We start from the raw sequence: 18,269 nt of genomic DNA, 5'->3' as shown, positions 1-18,269 counted from the left end.
TACAGAATAATGGTCTGATGGACTTACTCAATATGGCTTTGTAAACAGTCCTCAGTTTAAACTTAGAAGTATCTTTTTTTACAAAATTCTGTCAACTCATAGCAGAGATTCTGATCTAACCTTCATATCATCCACATAATACTACAACAAAATGTGGGAAGATAGGATTTACTAATTCTAGTATTACCATTAAAGAGAGAAGCCAGAGAAGGAAAAAATCCTAAAATCCAAGCAAACCAAAACGATAAACCGGTCCGCTACAGTATCAAAAGAGGCAAAAAGGTCCTAAGTCTTCCTTATACTTCACAGTTTATAATACGTAGAATCAAGTTTTTCCTTGCATTCCAAAACATCTCATTCTTTTGAGATTTTACAGGAGCCAACAGTGGCATCTAATAAATAGCACATTAATTACTCTGATACAATTTATTAAGATAAAATCTTGGCTTACAAACACAGTGAAGTGTAATTAAAACTGATTATGAAAATAATTAGGTTCTAAAGGCACTTGTTTTCTTTCTCTTAATTGCTGAAGAAACAACTACATTTAATAAGACTGTGAAATGCAATTATGGCATTACATGAAATCAATTAGGATTCACAAAGGACACTATTAAACTGTTAGTGCAGTTTTCATTTAAAGCCGCAGCCTCCAAGGGTTGAGCTCAGTGGCCTAGTAGAACAGCTATCTGCTACCACGTAAGAGAAACAAGCCTCAGTTTCCAGATAGGGGAACTTATCTCAGAGCACTTAGAGTTCTTATTGTAGCACGCACCATCTAAAGTTAAGTGGCAATAATAAAAAATAAAAATGTAGATAAATACACACATTATAAACACATAGATAAACACACACATTATTTTTCCTACTCTAACACATGGACCTTAATTAGTATTCACATTATGCAAAGATGTTGACAGCCTCGATTTGGAGCAACTATGCTGATAAGTTAATATATTTTAAGAAACATACAATGGCTAAAAAGGAAATAAAAGTGACAGTTGAGGTCTAGCACCACAATATTCAGTTTAGAAGCAACTGAAAACCAAAATTAGTCTATATATGGAGAGAAGGAGAGAAGGCAGAATGCCTATTGCTTCCTATATTGATAATCTAATATAGTAATACTAGTTGCAAGGAACTGCTCCATATCCTACATATGTAATTATTGTTTACTATTCAGGGGGTTTCAGACTCCTAAATAAAACTGAAGTATAGAATAAGTTTCCTACAGTAATGAGATAATGAGATTACAATAGACTAACTACAGAAAGATTGTTACACACTAGGAAATATAACTGGAGGTAGTACAAGAATACAAAGTAATACTAACAAATAGGGAGTTTTTGCAATATTGGTAAGGTATTGAACTGGATTGTAACTTGGCATCACTGAAATCAAATTAAATAAAAAATAAAAATGATGGAATTCTAGACCTTGATTCAGCAAAAGTCTGAGAATGTTTAATTCACACTGAGTTCAACAGAACTCAAATATATGTTTGATATGAAAGCCTTACAGAGAAAATCCTAACTTCATGGAGATGAATGGTAAACTTTCCATTGACTTCAAATGGAACAGGATACTCTCTGATAGTTTTACCCAAGTCTTTTTCTGACAAATTTCAAAGATAAAAAATTTTAGTAGATGAAAGTAACTCATCAAAGAACTATGCTAGCCATTTTACAGGATTGGAGACAAGTAACAATGTGCAGATGGGGAGTGAGGAGGTCATACTATCCTACCATAAGAAGCCATGACAAAGGGGATAAAAATAAAACTTTGTTCCCATGCAAACCAAACCACCCAAATGTAACACTGATAGAGTGCACAATTTGTAATTATTACATCTTCCCTAATAAACATTATCAGGTGTTTACATTTCAAAAGAAAATTGATGTGGATTGCAGCTTATATTTTTGGATATATTGTCATGCAAGTATCCTCTAAGTGTTCTAGATAATTTATGTAAGGTTTGAGGAGATTTTATCTTATCTTATGAATGCATAATTTTAACTTTGGTTCATGTAAAGAAATCCATAAAGTACAATGTAAAATCTTCTAAGCAAATTAATATATGTATTTTCTCTTATTTAACCAAAAGATATGCTTAAGACAGTCTTGTATAAGCAGATGTGTTAACAAACATAAATGAGTAAGTGAATGTGGCAACATAACGAGATTTCAAAACATCAAGGTTCTTCAATGCTCTTTTCTTTGTAGAAGGAGTTAAGCCCACATTTTAAAATCATTCTTTTACATCTGGCTGCTGCTATTTCTGAATAGGAAGCCTATTGTTGAATAAAAGGCTGATTAAAAACAAGTAGGTCTCTTGTCAGTTCAAGGCCCACATTCTTGATTGAATTTGACACAATAATCATTTTCATATCCTCAGACTGAAATCTGCCTGGCATTCCTTGACTCAGTTCTGCTTCTTCCAATTAGCTGAAAAACTACAGCCCAGCTCATCTTCCAGGAAATGCATTTACATTTCATTTTTTTTTTTTTTGCAGATGAAAGTTATGGTGACATTCAGCAGTTTAACACAATAATTTGATAACTATTTTCTTTTAAACTATCCATCTCTAGTAACCATGATTAAAAAAAAAATGAAGTGGCACATATACTCATATGATATTGTACTAAATAACTTTTATCTAACATTTGGTGTGGAAAAAGTCTCCAGAAATGTGAAGATATAACTATGGATATTCTTCCATATCTTTAGAATACTTTAGAAAAGAACATTTTGAATGAACTCCAGCCACTACTTTTGCTATTTGTTCACTGTCAAGAAAAAAAAGTAAGATTTGATTATTGCATGGTGAGAAAAAAAGATAGTAACTTTTAGTCCCGAGAGAAATCTGTAGAAGGCATGAAAAGAAGTCAATAGGAAAACTGTCAATGATTTCTATAGATTTGGTCTATCTCTTTACTTCAAGAAGGCAAAAGCCAGCAATCAAAACGGATCATACTTCACGGTCAGTTTTGTGTCACTCCCTTACCCAGGCCAGCAGAGATCAACCCAATCAAAAAAGATTCTACCGCTGACGTACAAGAGTCAAGTGAGAAAGATGCCATCAGAAAATGCAGAGGATGGTAATGGTAACATTAACATTGGTCTGAATGAGAGTGTCTCAGTGTGAAAGCCTCAAGAGGACAGGTGGAAGTGCAGATATAAGAATGGGATGTGCTGATGGTGCTTCAGATCATCATGATCTCAGGACACCAGAAATCAGAAAAATAAAGGAGAGCATTTTAAAAACAGGTCAACCTTCACCTATGTTAAAACAAAGACTCAAACTGTGATGAGAGAGTGGTGAGACGATGAAGAACAGCCCCCAGATAACCCAGACAGACAAAGGGCAGTGCACAAAAAATAAAACCTAAGGACTCACAGAGTAGGAACGTGACAAGGGACAAATGAATCTCTCCACTGTGAGCTCCTGAAGGATACAGAAAAGCATATCCTCAACCAAGCACACTGTTGACCACCTAAGAAGAAGCCTGGAGATGCAATGGCAAAGCATTAGCTTATGTATGTCCCCTGTCCTCTGTTATCCCAAGGAATTCCCCTTGACAGAGCTCTTAAATACAAACATCTTGCTGCCTAAATGCTGGACAGACAGCTTGGACAACACATCCAAGAGCACACAGGTACATAAAACTGACTTTGCTTGAAAATAAAATCACTTTCCTACCCATAAGGTTTGGTACTGAGGCTTGCTGGACTGTTGCTGTAACAGTGCAACATTATTTTCGTATATTGCATGGCTATACGATTCCTGGTTTCATGCTTTTTGTTTTGTTCACAAAAGTTATGGCTCAGCTTTCTTAACATAAGAATGGTGCACAAAGCTAGAGAGGGTAAGGTTTCAGTTTTATCAGAGACCTATATACTGCAAGTTGACCACAGGTGTGAAAACCCAGTCTATATGGAACATGGAAATCCAAAGCAGTTTCCTGAGTAGCAAGGGGTGACACCAAGGTAGATCATACAATGTCCCATTATTTGGCTTGGATATTACTTTTTTCAGATGGCAGACATCTAACTTTGCAAGTCCTGTGTTCTAAGACTATAAAGGATTCCTAGAAATCAGTTGGAGAAGAAATAATGTAAAACATTAAAAAACAGATAATTATTCTTTCAAAAGCATCACAGGAAAGCAAAATACAAAACTTTTCAACATGTTTAACTTCAAGTAAACACTTTATATGGCTGTCTGGCTTTGCAATTAACAAAAATAAGGTGCAACTGATGTTAATGCATTTATTAGGTATGCATGGGTGGCCTACAAACAACTCATTAACTTTCTATTAAAAATGCTAACAAGTAAATCTGTAAGTGCATTCATGGAAAAAAGAAAACTGTAGCTTACTTGATCTATTTCACTTCATTCTGCTCTTGCAGTGAGATATGTGCACAAAACTGCATATAAATTATCCATAAAAATGTTATATAGGAATGCAGTATTAGATAGACTTTCTAACAAATTCCATGTTTTTGTAGTAGTCATGGTCCTCTAAATGAGTGATTTACATATACTGCACAATTTTACTTTTTATAAGGGATAAAAATACCGAACAATTGAGGAAATAAATAGTTTTTTTTTTTTTTTTTTTTTTTTTTTTTAAGCCACAGAGCATTACCATGACATGTTGTGTTTGTAGATCTTTAGTATATTTATGTGCTCTTTTGATTTATTGTATTAATTTCTGTAGTTCTTTATTTCGGATCAGAGGTATAAATAATCTAAGGAATCATCTGCTATTCAACATCTATGCTACAGTGTCTCAATTACTTGAAATTGTTAAATAATTTCAATGACTACAATATATGACAAAGTGATCTCTGTAAGAATTGTTTAATGTGCCACAGCTCATGCAGCATGCCAAGTTAAATGAGTGTGGCTTATTTGTGTTACTTATTTTAATAGTCCCCAACACCAAGTAGTGACAACATAATAATAAAATCAATCTGATCAGCTCATTTGATCCAGTCCTAGCTCAGCATATTATACTTGTAGTAACTGCTGATGACACCACACAAAAATATAATTATGTTCAACAATCATTGTTATTTATGACTAGTAAAATATTGCCCTTCCCAGCCCAATCACACAGCATCCAGAGAAATATTTATTTGGAGGGAGAAACTGTCTACAAATATACAAATACAAAAGTGTTATGTTTTTGTCATTCTGAGACAGAAACAGAAATGAAGCCCTATATTGAGAACAGATACTCAGGAATATTTCCGCTTTCATTTGTAATACCATTCTACATTTCTTTACTATGTATCTTCTAGGGACAATGAAAATCTGAATTCTTGGGAAAATATGTATTTGTCAACTCTTGATTTGAATTAATTGAAACAAAAGCTGAAAACTAACAGTAAAACAGCATGATCCATACTATCCATAGATTACTCTCCATAGGTTAATCCCCTAGACAAGGAGCTATTTAGGAACAGTGGCAGGGATATCAAATTTTATTACAGAAACATCTTAAATGAAAGAAAAGTAAAGCTCAGATTGTATAATGCAGTCAGTGCATACAACTTTCAACCCTGAGCATGAGGAGCAAATCATCAGGCATTTGATAGCAGAAAGAGTCAATGTAAATGAGTCCAAAATGTCAAACTCTACATGGAGGATTAAAACTCCTTTGTACATACTTCTGGGTTCTGACTACCTGTAGCCTTGCAGGGATAAGTATTTAAAATCAAGACCAACAACTTAATGAAGATGTCAATATATACTAGCACCTGAAAGATTACTACTAATAGGAATAGCAATAAATATGATGCCAATCATCTTTAACTCAGCAGTCCTTGATCTGGCCTGGGTATCTCATTCCAACTAGCATAGAGGAGAGTAACAGTAGATATAAAAATTAATGATGTTATTTGAGTGGCCAAAGCATGATACGATGGGAAAAACAATTTAGTAAAAGTAGATTTTAATGAAAATATTTCATACTTCTACTTTTATTTTCCCCCAAAGAGAAAGCAGTAATAGTGACAAGTGTCTGCAGCTCCAAGGGATCAGCGCAGAGTAAGAAGGAGGGATGTCACCAAAGGCAGATCTGCACTATGTTCTCTCAGTTCCTGGGATTCCCATAGGAAAAAAAAGAATGAGGACAGCCCTAGCAGAATTGCCTTCCATCACTTGCAGCAAATCCCATCATGAAGTCAGCTACTACAAAATAAATCCACCCTCTTGGACCCTGTAGAGGTATATGGTTCAAAACAGAGCAACGGCAGTTATCAATGATTAGCACCATGGAAATATCAACCTCAGACATGGCCTAAGAACCCAGAAGCCATGTAAAGTTCTGAACTGTTTACTACTATTGAAAATAAATAGCAGCATCTCCTTCAGAATTTTAAACAGGAAAAAAAAAAGCACACATGAGTTGTTCTTTAAGGTACAGAAAATGCATCTAAGTTAGATTAAAAGAATAATACAAAATTAAATTCAAATCTAATTTAATATGAGTCAAAAAATAATAAAGTATATAAAAATACAGTACATAGAGAACCAAGAAAAAAGACAACATGAAAAGATAAGATAGTAATAAGATAAAATGCAGAAAGCATTAAAAGGATGTTGATAGCTTGGCACTTTGGGTAATTTCAAGAAATTTCTTTTTACTATACACAGTGTCAAAAGAACAAATGGAGTCTCAAAAAGATGTAGCACATTTTAAAATAGATAAAAATTATATCATTTATCAACAAAAAGCGAACCTATATAATTGACTACCACAAGGCTTAACTAGATACATATCAGAAATATAACTGATTATGTATTTTTTACAAAGAAAGAATCTGCAGATAAGCCAGTCATAGCAACAATATCAAGGCTATTATTTTTAGGATTTCACAGGACTTATAAAGGTTAGTAGTTGGGAAATAAAGCTTCATTTTTTTACATTTTTCAGGTGATGTAGAATACTACATTTAAATTTGTAGAATTGGTCATGATTGATATTGGATGCTAAACAACTTGAAGATACGGATCTTTTCCTTTTAAAAAAATTCCTTGCTTTCTTACTGGTTCCCCTTCTTTGCACCCTACAAGCTCTATCTTCATGAATTATCAGCTTAATCTTTCATTTCTCCAGAGATCTCCCCCCAACTCTATCCTGGGACAGGTCAGAAACTTAGACTCCTGACTCTGTTTTTTCCTCTCTGTCCTCCATCTCCTCACTCCCCCAGGTCTCTGCCTTGGTTGGTGGTGTCCATAAAAGTCACGATCATTAGCCTCTCGTGCCACTGATTCTCAACCAGAGTGATAACAATATATAGTTGTTTTCATTTAACAATTTCGTTATCAGTCTGTATAAAACAAGGTGTCATGTAAACCCTGTTCATAGTTGAAACAAAGCCACAGAAAAAAAAAAGCAAAAAACACTATTGCCAAATTGGCAAATTGGTGGTAATTTCCATAGAGACTAACAATTTGACAGGCAGGCTGAATCACTCGCTCAGTTTCAAGAGCGGCTGAGAAGCAAGTAAGTGGAAAGCTTACCCTGCCTGTCCAATAGCTCATCGGAAGGTCCACAACAACTAAATGCCAAGGCTTTCAATAGTACTAATATTCTGTTAAAAATACTCCGTACAAAAACATCAGGGGAAAACAAAAAAGGCTTGCAAGCGAATAACAATCTAAATAAAAACTGACAGCTAAGGTCAAATTCTTTTGTGCGGGCACTCTGCTAGCCTGTTGCTGATTAATTTCTATTCAGTTGTTTGCTATAGAGGACACAAAGCCCGGTAAGTCTATTGAGGGGAAAGGAAAGACATTTGCTTGTTGCAATAGGCTTTGGATGAGAGCAATAATCAGTTTGCTACAGTTTTCCTAATTTATCTGCAGCTTGAGAGGAACTAGATTTAAGGTTTGACTTTCAGGTCACCAAAGCATTAGCAGAAGCTCCTGCTGAAACAGACAGTAAAACTCCCTAGACAGTTCTGAAAACCTCACCTTTAAGGAAAAGAACAACACATTCATCTTCATTTTCTAATACAGTAAGACCGAAAGCTGACTTTTTTGTTCATTCTCTCACAAAATCAGGCTCACTCATTACTACACTTACCACCTTGGTCTCTGCCCCTCCTCTGCTGAAGAATGAGAGGCAAAAGATGTGAATGCTCTCAAACAGAGCACTTTGCAATGTCTATATTCAGCTTTGATTATTACTCAAACCAGCGCATGAAGCTGCTCTCCTTTCAGAATCCCTTGCCATCCCCTATTTAATGATTTTGTCCTGCTGAGTTTCACTATAACATGAGAACTCTTCCCATCTACATCACAGAGGAATAAACAGAATTTAACATAAGAGTAATAGTAGCAAAGCAGCAGAGTTTTATTTCTCTCAAGACCAAAATATAAATCAAGAATGAGTCAAACACAAAAAACTGAAAGAGCAGTAAGGAATTGTCTTTTAAAGGTGCTGCTTTCACTTTTCCTACTTGTTTTTAATAATTATCTTGCTATTGGTATTTGAAGCTGAAGGCATCTTTGCATTATGTCAGTGCTGTCCTTCTTTCTAATTCTCTATAATGAAACTATTAACGTTAATGTACAATGAAAAAACAATAACATAGATCAGCCGAATTCATGCTAAGTGTCACTACGTCTAAAATACCTCAGCAAACCACCTGTGGACAAACAAGTTGAAAATGCAATTAATTTAAGAATAATGATACTTTTTGTAATGCTTGCTTACAGGTTAACTTTTTATTGGGGGTGGTCTTAGCTAATATTCGGATGATCTCTTGCCTTCCCAGAAGCAATAAAGTTCTAGCTTATAGATCTATCTCAATGAAGTGATGGGAGCATTAAATTTGTTCACACTGGTATAAAGAGTTTTCAGAAATATTTCCCTGAAGGCTCCATAGATCTTTTTTGTAGAGAACCATTGATATTGCTACCCTCTCCTAAAATAACTCAAGAATATTTTTGCTTTTAATCTTAAAGAGTTTTTCAAAATCCTAAAGGTATGATCACAAAGATGGAAATGATAAATCACACCACATTCTTGGTAACATTGCTTTTCCTGCTCATCCTACCAGCATTTTGAAAGCACTACATATCCAAGGTTGTCCCATCACGAAGTATGCCAGAAATATTCAGTATACTCAGCTGACTTATCATCTAGGCTCCATATACTGGTGTCTCTGCTATATAAAAAGCACAGTCAGATGAGTGGAGACCAAAGAAAGATGAAAAATAGAATATAGCCAGGTAAGGCAACTTTCAAGATGCCCTATTTATGGGAACTTTGACTAGTACTTTTATTTTTGTATTTTTATATATTTTCCTATATGCTGCTGAAATTTTAGGGGCAGTAGGAAGACAAGATAATAAAACAATGTGAACTGGTGTCATTGCTGAATAGCTTGAGATTACATTGAGTACGTAAGTATTTGTTTCGGAGTGCAGCCAGTTAGTAGACTGTCTTTCATATGGGTAACTTATTTGGCATCTCTAATCATATAAAATTCTTCTAGAATAGCTCTTTTAGGTATGCTTTCTCATAACAGGATGAATATTTAACACATGTCAAGTAAAACAGGAAATGACAAAAATCTCAAATGAAACTCAAGAGTACCTTAAATCATGCCAAATTAGTGCTCACATCCTTTCAGCAGTCTTTTTGAGGGTCCATTTTTGTTTAAAATAATAGTAACAGAAGGGAAGAAAGAAAGCAAAGAATAATCCTTTATCTAAAAATAAAACACATAGGAAGCCTCAAAAATATCCACACTTCAAACACCAAAGCCTTAACATTCTCACATCATAAATACCTGGTAAAGAGTTTTTCTTTAGAGCTTCCCAGTGTTACTGACTCTGCTGATAACTTCTGAGAAGTATGGAGCACTCCATTGAAGAAGTGAGGCAAATTATTTCTACAGAAACGAGAACATTTTTGTATCTTTGTGTCTAATGAGAAAGGCCTCAGGACCTCACAGCAAACTCAGACTTTCCAGAAGAGTTCTGGATTAATTCTTTTGTAAAACCTGATTGTTCCTCCTATACAAATGAATACTTAAAGTGGACATTATAGGTCTTTGGTCAAACGTGCTGATGTATAAAATTACTTGCTCCTTATCATAATCTTGGATGTGGTATCTGAGACCACAAAGACTCATTTTTATTCAATATGAATATTTATACTGACTGTCTGAAAGTATGTAAGTCTTTACAGAATTAAAAAAAGTGAAGATCTCAAAGACAGTATGTCAAGAACATCTAGACTGAAGATTTTCTTTTTAAAATAAAGCTGATGTGAATAAATAGAATCAATATAAGCATGTATTATCAACATCTCTTGTGAAACAAAACAATTGCTCTGTAAGTGCAGTGTTTTCAAGCAATCTTGGTGATTTTAAATTAGTATCTATTGTTAAGCTGCTGCAAATAAAACAACTTTCGCATGACATACTGGTTGTAAAAAGCAGTCACACTACCTATCTACTTTCTTGAGACCAGTAAAATTGTTTCAAAAACAACTGATAAATCACCATTATAAAGACAATGACAAAAATGATCATACTGGGATTTGCTAAAAAAAAAATTTATGGAAAACTGACACTTGACCAATTTCATCGTCATCTATAGTTTTATATTTGCAATAATTTCTTGCTCGTGCACACACTAACACAGCTCTATAACAGCAAGCACAGAAGTATAAACAAGGTTCCTATGGCCACCTACATTTTTAATTGAATTGTTTCTTTGTGCTCTAGTAAAGTGTGTCTGCACAAAGAACTACAACAGCTATTCATACTCATGTAATTATGCAGCTCAACCTTCAAAACAATAAAAGAATGGAAAGGAAAAGGGCTGAGTTTGTTTGGGAAGCTTAGAGGATGTGCATGTTAGTTCTTTAAGACTTACTCTGCAATTACTTCCTTCTCGAGTGCAACAATCCAAGCCTAAACAAGTCAAACAATAAGCTCTTCAGAGATGGCTCCCAAAATGGTCTGGCTGCTGAAACCAAGCAAGGATCTTCAGTACAACTTAATGCATATATATAAACCTGGCTGCTGCTGCGGTGTTAGAATAGACTTTTCCCATCTAGAGGATGCAATGGGACTGTAACATAAATATGATTTTTTCCACAAGAGCCATAAAGTGAAGTAATCATAATATAGGCATGTTATATTAACAAAACTGGTCTCCAGTGGAATGATCAAGCTGTTTTTTGTAGGCAATAAAATGATACTTACAAACATTATGTACAGATAAAGTTCGTATTGTTAGGACTGTGCTCTTACAGCAAGCCGCTCGCAGAGGGTGAGGTTTGCTGAAAGACCAAAACTAGACTATGGAGTTTTTAGCACTTCTAATTATTGTTTTATTCTGCATTATTACATAGGAAACAGATATGCATCATACTTTTGTATTGTGTATACCTTTAGCTTGTTTGGCCATTTGCATTTGATATTATCCACCTGACATACAAAATCAAGGTGTTTGTACAACTGGCTGCATTAGAGAATGAACATCATTCTTAGATGGTAGTTGGTAACTCAGACCCTTGAAATAACTTGCCTAGAAGCTCAGCCACATCGCCACATTTCTCCAACTCCTTGCAGCTTAAACTAAGAACAAGAGAAACCTTAGTATTTATCGATTATTCACTGCCTAATCCCTGCAAAAGGAAAAAAGTTACTTTTTACATTTTGACTGATACATGAGTTGCATCCTCTCTCAGAAGCCCTCCAAAAATGTATCTTGAGTAGCGCAAGCAATGACACTTGCAGTGCAGCCTGAGTTTCACTGACCTTCAGCACAGGAACTAGTGAGATAGCGAATATTTGAAGGTGTCTCTTAAACCGTATTGAGTTTGAGGCCTAACTAATTCTTGGAATACATATGTTATGATATGTTCCACTTAAGAAAGATCTAAATCCTTGTCTAGCTTGAAATTTAAATTAGCGAAATTTAAACACATGCTGGGTAGATTCCCAGGAAAAGGACAAAGTTAAACTTGCATTTATGTTTTATTTGATAATTCACATAACAATGTGAGTGCCTACAAAAGCAGGGAGTACTATAATCCTTGTCTGATTTGCCTATTTTTTCAATGTCAAAAAATGTGCCTATATAGAACCATAAAGAACATTTTTACATATAGTAAATTTCTAATGGTCACTTTCACCACTGTAACTTTTTCTCTTGAGCATATAATAGCTCACTTGTTTGATTTATTTTTGTTAACACAAGAAATACAGATCACTTTCTCCTTAATCGCATCAGCTTAACAAATAACACAGTTATTTCTGGGACAGTTAATGTTTCTAAAGGGAATAGGAAGAGATATGCTTACAAGTCATTCTGGCTTTTGCCCAACTAATCAGTTCATGTGCCTCTAGTGTATCTTTTCAGCATCAACAATAAAAATAAAAATAAAAAGTGATGAGTAAAAAAAGGGTAGCACCCATCAAACACTCAGGAACTTGGCTATTAAAGGAGTCTTTTTCATATGTCTTATGTCTTAAATGTCTTTTTCATTATAGTTCGAAGTTATAAAACAAAATAGTAAGGCAAAGGGTAAACACACAGCAATCAGCCACAAATCTATTTAAGCAAAACAAAACACAAGCTGGCAGATGCTGCCTTAATGACTAAAGCATTTGCTTTGGCTGAACTATTACCGACGGGCGAAGTGTAATTTTACTGCTACTTGCCTGTCTGTTGTTTTACTAATCTGGTTCTTGGATAAGAGGGCTCACATATATCCTTAACACACAGTGTTGATCCTAATGGCAGTTTAGAGGAAAAAATAATTCAAAACAACGTAAGTCTGTTAATTTTTCTGTGAAAAAAAAATAATTTTCTTTTAAAGGGAAATTTACACAGAAAGATCAAGTCATTTAAATTAAAGACACAGGGAGAAAAAGAAAAATCTTCAGCAGGTGTACTTCTTCTTGTCACCCATTCCTCAAGGGATGGGTGAGCAGTTTGAATGTATAAACACTGATAAAACTACTTCTAAAATACAACTGCAGAAAAAGCCAAGACTCATATTTGAAATGTATTTCTACACCATTATCAGGTCACTGAATCACCAGTGCCTTACTTGCTCATGGTCTAGATGAAAGTAACACCCATGGATATATCTGAAATCGATGCACGTGCATCTCAGAGGAGAACTAGCCTTTCTTGGAGCCAATGATAAACCCAGAAAAAATATTCCCTTACACTTAAAAAAACCTCCTAAACATATAAACAAACAATATGTTTATTTTGCTCTGTGCAACAATCTGAAAGCTGAAGTATAAAGGGAAGGAAAAAAATGGCAAAAAAACTAATTGTTATATTGGCATTTAAATCATCTAAAGGCCCACAGACTCTATTCTTGCTTTTCTCAAAGTTGCTGAACAAAACAAATTTTGAGGAGGTGCTCCAAGGAGGTCACTCAGCAGCTCGCTGGCAATGGGAAGGCTGACCACTGCTTGGAACAAACCTGAGAGACCCACAGGTGGATAGGCTCTTCCAGCTACAGGCTTTTTTGCTGTCTTGATACCATACGTAAGTCTTCATTTAACAACTACTCACAAAAGACGAAAATGTGATACAGCCCTCAAAGAAGCTTATCAAATACTTTTGCAACATGCTTCTTTTTCAAGTTCCCAAACCCATGGGAATTCTTACAAAAATTATATACAAAGTAGTACAAAGCTTGTAAAGACATGCAGCCCAAAACTAGGAAATTCTAGATCTACGATTTCGTGCACAACCTTAATCCTATCCTCTTATACTTAATAGGAAATGTCAATTCAGTCGTTCAAATGGCTCTCTTTTAAGACATGGAACATTTACTACAGTAATTCCTCTAACGCATGAGCTATGAGCAATTCTGTGGGTTATGTAGAAGCCTGTATGGACTGCGCTTTGATGAATTAATAGTCTCTACTAACCTACTACCTGCATGACTCCATGCAACAGTGTCCATTCTCACATTTAGGCAACCTTATACACACTGGGTTCCTTCTTGAAACGTTAATACATGCAGAATTAAAGATGCCATCTTAGCTATAATTGCTACCTGACTATTATTAGCAGCTACAGACATAGCTAGACTTCAAGATTAGAAAGGTAGTTCACCAATATTGGGTTGCAGTTCTACATACAGAGACAAGCAATTTCCTTCAGTTCTTCCATCTAAACCTTTTGACCTACTAACTTCACCCACTTACAGTTTTGAGTATTAGGCTTCTAACTCTTCTTATGCAGGACAAGAAGTTCCCCCCCAGCCAGTTTCTCAGAGCACAAGCAGCAGAATGTTTTAGTTTTCATTAAAAAATGGTTACTACCAATAAGTCCAAAATGGCTATTACAATAAGAAGAGAAATACAAACAGATAGTCACCACACGTTTACAATAATTTCTCAGTTTAGTTGTTGTTTTGTTAGAAAAAACTCTCAAATTATAAGGCAGCTTTCTTTTAGAGGATATCAATGGCATCTCTTCTCATTACAGGACCTTAGGAAACTGCCAAGTCTGCTTCAGAAAAAAATGCTGTTAAAGTGACTCATTCTGTAGGCATATGAATATCAAAATCATTTTTATATTTTTAAAAAAAGAGTGGGAATAAATTTCTGTAGTCATCAGTGATTTAACTTCCATGATGTAAGAAGATCTCCTGAATTTGTTACATATTTAAGTAAACTAACTTTTCTGATCTTGTTTATAGACTTAATTAAAAACATTTTAAAAACTAATTCAATTCTCATTTCAGTTACAGGCTATAAAACTTAATCCAGGACACTAAACTTATTAAAATAACTTTAGTTTAATTTTTATGTATCTCATTTCATGTACAACAATATAAAACTATTTTATTGCTTTAAAGAAAGACATTTTTATTCCTCAAAATGCTCTGATTTTACAGATTGCATACTGAATGATTCACAGTTTGGTGGCTTTTAGTAATGAATTGGTATCTTTCACAGAGTCAAAGACTATGAAATGAAACTAAGAATGTGATCAAAGATCTAATAAAAATGTTCCTGACTACAGAAGTTTCTATTAGTAGAATCTGTATCTTACCTCTTATTAATGGCAGCCCATGTTGCATTAATGTTATCTGTCATCAGTTCTACTTTTCTGGTGTCATCTGCTGAATAATCGCGGAGCAGCTTAAGTGCCATGTCATTCGCCACATCTACATTTATTTGCCATTGTCGTAATTCTTTCGAAAATTGCTGGAATAATAAAAATAAATAAATCTCAGATCATCATAATATTATTATACACATTCTATGTTTAGTAGAAAAGTATATGGACAGCTTATACCATCAATACAAAACAAAGAGTAAGGACTTCTCAGACCTACTGATAACTAAGGTCAGAGTCTTTTTAAATGTTTATTTTTCAGTTATAAGACTGTAGGATTACTACTGTCTGAGGTGACTGAGCAACAAAATCCTTAATGTCCGATAAAGCATGGCAGCTGAAATTGGTAAGCAGTGATTAGAATTTTGATCGTTCTTTTCTGAGAAAGAAATGGGTGGATACATTAGTATAACTTCTATCTGTGAGGTAGAATTATACTGATACAAAACATTGTGAAATAATATCCCATTATAGGTAATTTTATTTTTTATAATGTGAAATTATACTAAGGTTTGGACAAATATTGCCTGTGCTTTCACATTATCTTTTTCTGACTTTATTATCTTACTGTGTTGTTTATGTAATTAGTGCCATCTACTGGAACAGCACTGTATCTACAATACACCAAAATACAATACTGCTGGTAAACTCAACTATTTTTATAATCCTGGTCTATGCTTTTAAGTTTTAAGAAAACTTTTTAAAACTTAAGCCTCCTTTCCTTTCCTGTCCTGTCCTCTTTCTCCTTTTCCTCTCACCTCCCCAAAATTTGGAAGACTCACTACAGCCAGACCCCATGCATTTTCCTGTTAGTCCATTTCTCAGAGAAAATTTCCATATAAATGCAATGAAGCTATAATGTGGAACAACAAAAATGGAAGAGTAAAGACAACAGGTAGTCTACTTGGCTTCTGTACTACGCAAACAAGTAACCAACCAACTGGGACAATGCATATGAAAAAAAGGTTATATTTGCAAATAGAAACAGTAAGTTGAATGTAAATATCAGAAGCTATCTATAAAACGTGAACACTAAGGCTTGACTGTTTACAGTAAAGTGTAATTTAATACTAAATATAGGCAACTGAATGAAAGAAAATTGGGGTTTGTCCCCCCTTCTCCCAAAGCGGTATTCCTATTGAAATGTTGTTTTGATTCAAATAACGAATCAAACAATTTAAAGATGCAAACTCTGACAGAAGAGTCTAAATACTAAGTGAAAATAAATACATCTGGAAGTATTTGTTCAATTATTTTTTCACTTCAGAAAGTCTGAAAATTGATTTTGGTAAGGCTGGGTCTGAAACTTATTTCTCTTTTGAAGAGAGCCCCTGCTTGAGTTTTTGGGATCACCCACAAAGACTCATCTGCTATAAAGCTGTTAGAGCATCTCTAGGTTCTCACAGGCTTCCTCCAAAATTTAAAACTGGAAACATCTATTTCCTTTCTCTCCTACATTATTCTGCAGGTTTCCTTCATGACAGAGCAGAATAATCATCTGATGACAGTGCAGCAAATACCCTTAAATACTATGACAGCAACCTGCTCTGAACACGGAATCCTCTTTCTAACAATCAACCTCCAGAGGAGCACACTGACTCTGTGAACCATCTGAACCATCTATGATTAAGTTTGGCTAAACTGCAGCTGCCTATATATAATTTTTAAAGTCATTCCCTCATGGCAACTATGTAGATAGTTCCAGTAGGCAGTAGACAGTAGACAGTGTAGTTCATAATTTTATAGCAAAACCAGTAGCATTCCCTGTGGAGAAGACAGAGGCAGATGGTTGTTTTGGAAATACTCCCATAACTGAGCCCCTTCTCTGGCAGAATTCTATATATTAAACACATAAATGTCTAAGTCTAATAAATAAAATATACTATAATTAGCATTTCTGTTTTGTAGAGCTTTTATAGTAAGTATCTGTTTAATATTTAAGAGTTTCCATCTTGAGTATACTCTACCTTTCTCATTTTTTTAAGTACTAACATGTTCCAATTCAGGCACACATACAGCTACTCTTTTCCAGCTAACTACAGTAGACTATTCACTGCATTACAAAGAAAAGTTACTATAACATTTTGACCACTTTGTAAGCTAATGGCCTGTAAACTTCACTCTGAAAATAACTTCCTTTTGCCCAGTCCCATGTGAATATAAACGACCTTATAAAGCCTTCCAAACCAGTCTCTGTAATGAAAATGCAGAAAGATCCATTACAAGGCTATTTCCAAAAGTGTTGATTCTCACCATTAACTTCAATATTAATCCATTAAATTCATGACATTACAACACTAGATCATCACTCAGGAAAGAAATGAAGAATATAGAGAATTTTGTCGACAGAAACAATTTTTATTTTCTACTTCATTGGGAATTGGTCCGTAATTTTTCAACAACTTTGAAGAGTGTATGCCTTACTTCAACTCTGCCCTTTGCACACACTGAGAACAAAGTGTTGTAAATATTTTATTGTCTGTCCTACCAGAGGCACATTCAATTTTATCTTATGTGACTTAACAAAATTACCTTTTATAGTAAAAATAATGGTGTAAAAATTTCCCCTCCCCTTCTTTTTTACTTTTAGGTCCTGTTTATCTTTTAACCACTTTGGAACATATTTGATTTTTTTTTAAAGGAAAGTTTTTTAATACCTAATTTCATTTTGCCATTTTTAAAGCATTCTCCTTGTTTTGTCTGTCTTCACTGGAACTTCCTGACTTTATTAAAAGGCTTAAAGAATTAGGGCTGTGAATTCATCATGTCACTTAGGCATAAATTTATTTTTAATTTTTAATTAGGAGACACTAGTTGCTGTTATTAGGAAGAAAGTCTGTGTAATTAAGCATGCTTAATTAAAAACAAGTAAGGAAATCAGAATGGGCTTTTTTTCTATCCCACAGTTTCCCAGTGGAACAAAATAAACTATTCATAGAAGCTCAAATACAGTCAAATGTACATGTAGCATCATGCAATTCAGAGTATGCAAATTCCTACACTGAATAGGTGTATATCACAAACCTGGAAAATTGTCTGTCTTTCTGTCCTTTCTCTGGACTTCCATAGCATATGTTTTATTTATATACTTAAAAAGAGCTTCACTTTTTCATCAGACACTTCTATTTCAGTATC

At 34.5% G+C, this 18,269-nt stretch overlaps 1 protein-coding gene across 10 annotated transcripts in view; it reads right to left on the bottom strand.

Annotated features, from left to right (window-relative positions):
- Positions 1–18,269, bottom strand: part of DMD (dystrophin) — a 1,316,389-nt gene that overhangs the window by 280,862 nt on the left and 1,017,258 nt on the right. For all 10 annotated transcript variants that reach the window (XM_062600033.1, XM_062599961.1, XM_062599984.1 and 7 more), the window contains one exon: positions 15,069–15,223. In XM_062600033.1, coding sequence (XP_062456017.1) covers positions 15,069–15,223 — 155 coding nt within the window. The remainder of the gene's footprint in view (positions 1–15,068; positions 15,224–18,269) is intronic.

The sequence above is a fragment of the Rhea pennata genome, chromosome 1, assembly GCF_028389875.1.
Source record: "Rhea pennata isolate bPtePen1 chromosome 1, bPtePen1.pri, whole genome shotgun sequence".
In the NCBI taxonomy this organism is placed as follows: domain Eukaryota; kingdom Metazoa; phylum Chordata; class Aves; order Rheiformes; family Rheidae; genus Rhea; species Rhea pennata.
The sequence above is the reverse complement of the archived record's forward strand: the minus strand, read 5'-3'. Positions and strand labels throughout refer to the sequence as shown.